General features: G+C 42.7%; 1 protein-coding gene across 1 annotated transcript in view; it reads left to right on the top strand.

Annotated features, from left to right (window-relative positions):
• Positions 1 to 4,430, top strand: part of WIPI2 (WD repeat domain, phosphoinositide interacting 2) — a 35,803-nt gene extending 31,373 nt beyond the window's left edge. The window contains exons 9-12 of the mRNA XM_077829187.1: positions 45 to 209; positions 1,367 to 1,474; positions 2,649 to 2,779; positions 3,698 to 4,430. Coding sequence (XP_077685313.1) covers positions 45 to 209; positions 1,367 to 1,474; positions 2,649 to 2,779; positions 3,698 to 3,810 — 517 coding nt within the window. The 3' untranslated portion in view covers positions 3,811 to 4,430. The remainder of the gene's footprint in view (positions 1 to 44; positions 210 to 1,366; positions 1,475 to 2,648; positions 2,780 to 3,697) is intronic.
• The last annotated feature ends 2,868 nt before the right edge of the window (positions 4,431 to 7,298 follow it).

Below are 7,298 nucleotides of genomic sequence, written 5' to 3'. Positions count from 1 at the left end.
CACAACTGAATTCAACTTTCCCTTTTCTTCCTCCTGAACTGTAGACCTCAGGAAGAGCCCACTACCTGGACAGGTTACTTCGGAAAAGTGCTGATGGCCTCCACAAGCTATCTGCCCTCTCAAGTCACAGAAATGTTTAACCAGGGCAGAGCCTTTGCTACAGTTCGCCTGCCATTCTGTGGACACAAAAACATCTGTACTCTTGCCACGTGAGTAAGGAGATGAGGTTTTTTCCCACCACCTGGTGGACTGCCAGTATCAAGCAAAGGAAGCCTTGACAGAATAGATAATGTTCCAAGGTTTTCTGGCTTGTCAGGTCACACATCTCCTCTATAGCTAAATGGCTAACGTATAGAACACATCAGGGATTGGATTGCCATTTGTTAACCATTTCAAAGCTTCGTCCTGCTCAGGAACAGTGTGTGAAAACTAATTACTCAGAGCCCGACTGAAACAGAAGGCATAAAGTTTCTTTAGGGATGATTGTGGAATGAATTGCTTTTTAAAGAGGATTTTGTGAGCTTCCAGAAATCCTTCCTGGTGAAGGAAGAATGTTTAAAAACAGACTCAAACCTAGAATATTCATTCCCCATTAGTGCTGAATGAAATGTTAATGCATTTTGATATTAAGTTGTTGTATTAGACAGTCGTGACTATCCAATTCCGAAGACTTTAAGGTGCCAAATCTGGGGCCTGCAATTCCTAAGACAAGCTCTGAAATTTGGGTAAAAGTGTAGTATTTGTGAATCTTTTTTTAACCGACTACACACCTTTTAGTCTTCATTCTGTCTGAACCAAAAGTGGCGCATTTGGCACAGCTATCAAAGCAATAAACTGTGCAGTATTAAATGTGTTTTGTGGGGAATTAATAAATTTGTGCTGATCTACTCAAACTTACAGGTTTCATTTTACATTTAATAACATTTCATCTGATCTCGGAGCTCTCTGCAGACATTAAATAAGCCTCACCTCATGCCTGTGTGGTAGGGAAGCATATCACCATGTTAGATGGTAAAACTGAGTGCCATGCAGTGCCACAGTGAGTGAGTAGCGGAGCTCGTGTGCGAACCAGAGGCTTGACTCCTTGTCTCCTTTAGCCATTAGACAACACTGCCTCCACATGTGAGTTAATTGACATGCACGAGACCTACACAAATGGCTCCCTTTAATGTCAGTGGTAGTTTTGTGCCAGATTCCCCTGCATGTTACTTTTGTCATGGGAGCCCTGCATATGTAGCCATTGAACCAGATTTCTTATGAGCTGCAGTGAGGGGAAAGCGATCACTTAGAAACCACAATTTTCTGCTGGTATAACACTCCCATTCCTAAAACTTGGTTTTCTGTGTCCTCTCCTAATCTCTTCTAGAATCCAGAAGATTCCCCGTTTACTGGTGGGAGCTTCTGATGGGTACCTCTATATGTACAACCTGGACCCACAGGAAGGAGGAGAGTGCACACTAATGAAACAGCACAAGTAAGTCCAGATTCGGTCCCACCTGTGTACTTGTCACGTTTGGTTTTCTAATATAACTGGACTGACAAAAATCTTTGTTCCAAAACTCATTTCCTCCTGCTGAACTCAAATCTTAGAGCTCATTTTTGTATTGATATTTTTAAGAGCAGTGGCAGGAGGTGAGTAACCTTTAGAATCTCCTTGCTTCTTCCTTCCTAGTAACTGTTACACTAAGCATCACTTTCATAGCAGAAACTTAATGCTGTCTGATTGCAGTCAAGAATCAATCTGCTGTCAGTCTATACTCCCATCTCCTGCCACGCAGCTGGTGGTTCAGTTACTTTAACAAGAATATGAAACATGACACCTAACACACTTCTTCCATGGATGAGAGAACTTTCCAAAGGTGGGGAAACATCATCCCCATTTTACAAATACAGAAACTGGCTCCTGCACTAATATCTAATGTCATGGGACAGGCTTACTTGTGAGCTACCTTGTCTGTAGGCTGGCCACATGGTCTATTTAGTAGCAGGTCTAGAATGGTTTAGGAGAGATCAGGGTTGATAGCATAGCAAGGATTCATAGGTTTTTAAGGCTAGAAGGGCACCCTTATGATTACCTAATCTTACCACCTATATAATGCAGGTCATAGAATTTCACCTAATAATTCCTGCATCAGGGCTATAACATCTTTTTGGGCAAGAGCATATCTTCTACAAAAAAGTTGAAATCTTGATTTAAAGACTTCAAGTCATGGGTAATCCACCACATTACTGTGTGAATTGTTCTACTGGGTAATCCTCATTGTTTAAAAAAATGCATTTCTAGTCTGAATGTATCTAGCCTCTGCTTCCAGCCACATAACTCGTTATGCCTTTGGCATAATTTTAGATGATTTGTCTTCAGTGTTTGTGCTGAGAAATGCAGTCCGCCAAATGCTTTCCCTACAATTCTCTGGAAGGCTGACGCCTCTCGGTCACAATGCAAGTGATGTGTGACATTGAAGATTGAGGAACTGATTACAGTGACCAAAGGCATAAAAGATTTTATTAATATTACACATGTATGATTTTTTTGCATGCCTAATGTGGAGGTTTTGCACAGTTGGTGTGCAGGAGTATTGACTGCAGTTGTATTGGTGGTTGTTCCTTGAACCACTTCTGCACATCTAATCTCTTTCTCTGCCCACTAGGCTAGATGGCAGTATGGAGCCAGCCAATGAAATTTTAGAGTCTGCGTCACATGACCGGCCACTAGTAGCACAAACGTATAGTGCTGCTGTGACAAAAGGTACTTATGTGCCTTCATCACCCACAAGACACGGTAAGGCTAATGCTGGAAAACTGGGAGAATATTCTAAAGATGATTCTATCCAAGATGGCTTCTTGTGCTCTTCCAAGTTTTGGCCTTTATCTTTATGACTCTGTAAACCTGTTATGAAGCATTTGTTCTGTTAGTCATAGTGGAAACAGAAGGTAGCTGTTAAGTGACCCTGAGAGCAACTTTGGAAGCTTCACGGGACAGATCGTTTGTCTTTGCTACTTTCTGGGCAGTCTGGACAGAACTGAATATGGAACTGTACTGGGACACCATAGTAATATGTGCCTTAGGTTATGATGTTTTGTTAACCTTACGTAGTGTTTGGACAGACTCTTGGTACCGGCTTCTGTGCAGCATTTGGACTGCAGTCCTTTTGTAAGAGTTGCACAAGATACCCCAATATTTCTGTTGCTGTCATGGTGACTTTTGCCACTGTCCCACCAGTCTGACATACAGATTAAATCTGTACTGGCTTGGTGGAGACCAGAATTTGAGTATGTTAGGGTTCCCTAAGTGAGTGGAGACCAGGTATATAGTTAATATAACCAGTATGAGTACCCTCAATTCCTTTGTTGGTGGCACACTGGCAGAAGATTTGGCCATGGAGATGACACATTTCACCGTCCCAGGGTGAATGCTGTGGTGATCACAGCAGTGTCGGGGGAGGGGGTCAAGATTGTCAGCCCACCTGCTCAGAACAAGGGAGTGAGCTTTGCTTAAATTTGGAAGTCTGATGATGACCTCATCAGCAAATCGTAGTTTTAAAAAACACTGACTTGTGACAAAGCCAATCGAGAATGGCAATGGTGCTGTTGCAGGTAGTGTCTTGTACTTCAGCTTATAAACTTGCATCAGGAGCTTTCTCGCATCCAAGCTCCAATTTTTGCTACTGAACCCCAAACACTATCATTGTTTCTGCAGCCTATACAGAGGATCTGGGTGCAGTGGGTGGAGCTTGCCTGGAAGATGAAACCAATGCGCTACGATTGGACGAAGACAGTGAGCATCCTCCCATGATTCTTCGGACTGACTGAACTTTTGACCTGTGAACTCACTCCTAAAGCTGAGAACACTGGCCTGATGTTTCTTGAGGAATCTCGTGTTATGCTGCTATGAACTTTGGCATGAATTGGGAGAGAGGATGACAGACTCCAAAAACAGTTTTAAACGTTGTAGCTGTAGTCCTAATTCTATACCATTGGAAAAAATATATGGTTTCAATTCAGTGGCTTTTAATCTTGCTTATCGATTTTAGCTGTGTGTGGTTTTGCTTTTTTGTTTTTGGGCGGGGTTTGTTTTGTTTTTGTTTTGTTGCCAAAACCTGCTCTTTGTGCAGTCCTCAACCTACTAGCTTTGCATGCATTCATGTGCCAAGCAAGCATTGGCGAGAGAAGCCACTTTATAACAAACTAAAGTTTGTATTTTTTTATATATGTATATAATACTTAGCATATATAAGGAAGGAGTGGAAAAGTGGTTCTGGATGCTGAGGCTGGTTCTGCACTGACAAAGGTCCAAATGGTTTCCTGTGCATTGGCTTGCAGGCATGCCTCATGACTGACATGCAACCTTTAAGATGCAATATCCTGTTTCTTGGGTTTCCCCCACCCCTTCCCTGAACCATTTGGTTAATTAAAATTCCTTCTGAATGTTGCTTATTTGTGGGAGTGTTCTGTTTGTTGGGATGAAAGGCCTGTTTCCTGACTGGAATTTCTTCTGTCCCCAAGAATATGTAATATAGAAAGTGCCTGTACAGGAAAAATCTTAGGGGAAGGAAAGCTAGGAAGGGGTAGACACTTACTGTTGTGGGTTTTTGTTTTTTTTTGGTGTTCATCTATCCTTGCTGTTTTGGAGCTGTCTGTCTTCAAGCCAAGTTAGCCAATATGCTGACTTAGAAGAGGTGTTTCAGGTTAATAACTTGGAAAGCACTTTCTTCCTCCCTCCCTCTGTTAGATCAGTTATGTCCCTGGCAGAGCAGCAATAATCTCTCATTTTATACCTGCTTTAATCCCTCGGAGCAAGGCCAGCATCCTTCCTGCCAAGGACTGGATGGCGATAGCTTCAGAGACTGTCAGCCCTACTTCGTAAATGGCCTTAAGGTTTTGCATTGGGAAGATACAATGCTCCCCTCTCCTTTCCTTGTCTCCATCCAATTTGGATCTGAGCATGCTGCCTCAATAATGAAGGTTCAGGAATTATGGAATGCTGATGTAAATATAAATGACTATCCACTTGAGTTCCAGCTTTTGAGAGTTATTAATCTTCTCTCAAGTGTTCCTTGGATAACTAAACTACACTATGTGTTGCCTCCATTTCCACCGGCTTGAGGAGCACTTCTGATGCACTTGAAAGGGATGGTTGTCCTTTTGGCAGCTCTGGAATGACTGTTCTTGAACTGCTGTGACCCTGGCTAGGAGTGAACAAGGTTGGGCAATGCTGCCATCTATTTGTGCCTTTCGTTAAATCTTGGATATATTAGGTGAGCAAAATGATTACCACAGCATTTGGGTGTGAGTGTTGCTTTCCTTAGACTCTAAGCCTCCTTTCACTTTCAGATAGTGAAACTGATTACCTGTCTCTCCTTCTGGCACCTCTTCAACACAAACAAAAAAACAAACAAACCCCAAACCAATTGGAACAAAAGAGTCATAAGTCTTGAGAGAAAACAGAACCAGGATTTCCTTGAGTGCTCTCACAAAATTTAACTTTCCTACCAATCACACAAAACTATGGTGCTGCTTAGATTTAGGATTTGCTACTATGCATGCTGTTGAATAGGGGCATGCAATAGCAGTTTGTCCTCAGAGCTCAACGCAGGTAGCTGGGCTTCTGTTTCCTTTAAGGGAGCAGAGGATGGTGGTAGGCCCTGCCAAAGAGTCATATTGTGTACAAACTTACCTATAGTCATGCTGTCATTATAAAATGAACCGCTGTTAGTCAAATCAATTTCCTGGAAGAGAATCTTCACCGTTCTCTCCCAAACCCCAGATCCTTCTCATGTGGTGAGGAAGCATCAGATTTGCCTCTACCCACTTTCTGAGCTCCCTACTGTTCTGGATATGTTGAATGGAGCAACTAGTTTGGGCCTCTTCAGTGGTCTCCTCTGAGTGTATTGTGTTCTGAAACATGTTGAAATCTCATTAAGTCTCCGAACTTCAAGCTCTGTCAAAAACTAAGCCCCATGAATAAAATTTGTTACCATTTGTGAACCGCTGCGGGCTTTGCTGTGGAATTTATAACTTTAGTGAGGCCTGAAATGCAAGTCTTACAACAAATACAAGCTCAGCAGGTTTTGTTGGTAGCTGTATAACTACCAAAAGACTTCAAATGTAGTTCTGGTCACGTCCGTTTTGATAACCCATTCGGAGGCTTGGCATAAATTCTAAGCTCCATCAGAAGAGCTTGTAATAAACAGTCATGAGCACCACTGATGTAACATAGGTCTGCTAAAGGTACAAGCTTTACAACTTCTGAGTTATAACGGCACCAAAAAATACTTTCCTCCATTTCAATGTAAACTAAGGGAATTTCTTGACTGTTTCCCTTTTAAAAAAAAAAAAAAGTGAGTGCTAGTGTACAACACTCTCAAAATACTACACACCTGTCAGGACATTCATAGTTATGGTTCCAACACCAACCTTAGCTCTGCCTCTCTCCTCGTCGTCTACCTATAAGCTTGAGACCCCATACATGCTAACTATATTTCCCATAAATGTCATAGACTACCATCTCCACCCATATTCTACATATGGACAGGTGAATTGCCCACTAGACTCAATACTCCCCCAATTCACCCTTCTGCTCCAGGCTGAAGGCGATAATTTCTAGTATCTTGACTTTCCTGTGCAGTCCAGAGATTATCCTTTCTTGGCCAGCATACCCCTATGGGCCAGAGAGCCCAACCTACCTCACTCACCATCACTGCTGTACCCACCTGTCCACTGGTGGTCAAAGAAGCCACTTTCAAGAGATCTGTCTTTATCCAAACCACTCCACACACCAGCTAGTCACAGATCCTAGAATATGTAATGCCCCTGACTATGGGGATGACTTACCTCTGTTTCTGTCCCCATGGAAAGGAGCTGGCTTGCATGTAGGCCCTGCTTGGCAACCTCCTTTCTGTCAGGTAAGATGTGACTGCCATATCTCCCACCTGGCCCTATCTCTTAAGTCTGTCACCAGTCATGATGTAAACAATTCAGGTGTTGAGAGACACTCATTGCATTTCCTCTTCCATCTCCCGTTCAGCCTTGATCTTAAACAGTGCACCAGCAGAAGTGGGAACCTGGCCATTGGTAACTGGCTGCTGACAAATTTAGGAGTTCTCTTCAGCATAGGGCTTAATCCCAGGTGTACAAGGACCTGCTTTATAGTGACAACCCACTCTTCCATCATGTATCCTCATATGACTAAGGAGCGTACTCTTGGAATTCCTGTGCTCCACAGTGCAGGTGGTAAAACCTTTAACTGTGTATTTCCTGAGTTCCTAGTATGTGTGTGTGTGTAGGGTTCATATTCTATT

This window comes from Eretmochelys imbricata, chromosome 10, assembly GCF_965152235.1.
Source record: "Eretmochelys imbricata isolate rEreImb1 chromosome 10, rEreImb1.hap1, whole genome shotgun sequence".
NCBI lineage: Eukaryota > Metazoa > Chordata > Testudines > Cheloniidae > Eretmochelys > Eretmochelys imbricata.
The sequence above is the reverse complement of the archived record's forward strand: the minus strand, read 5'-3'. Positions and strand labels throughout refer to the sequence as shown.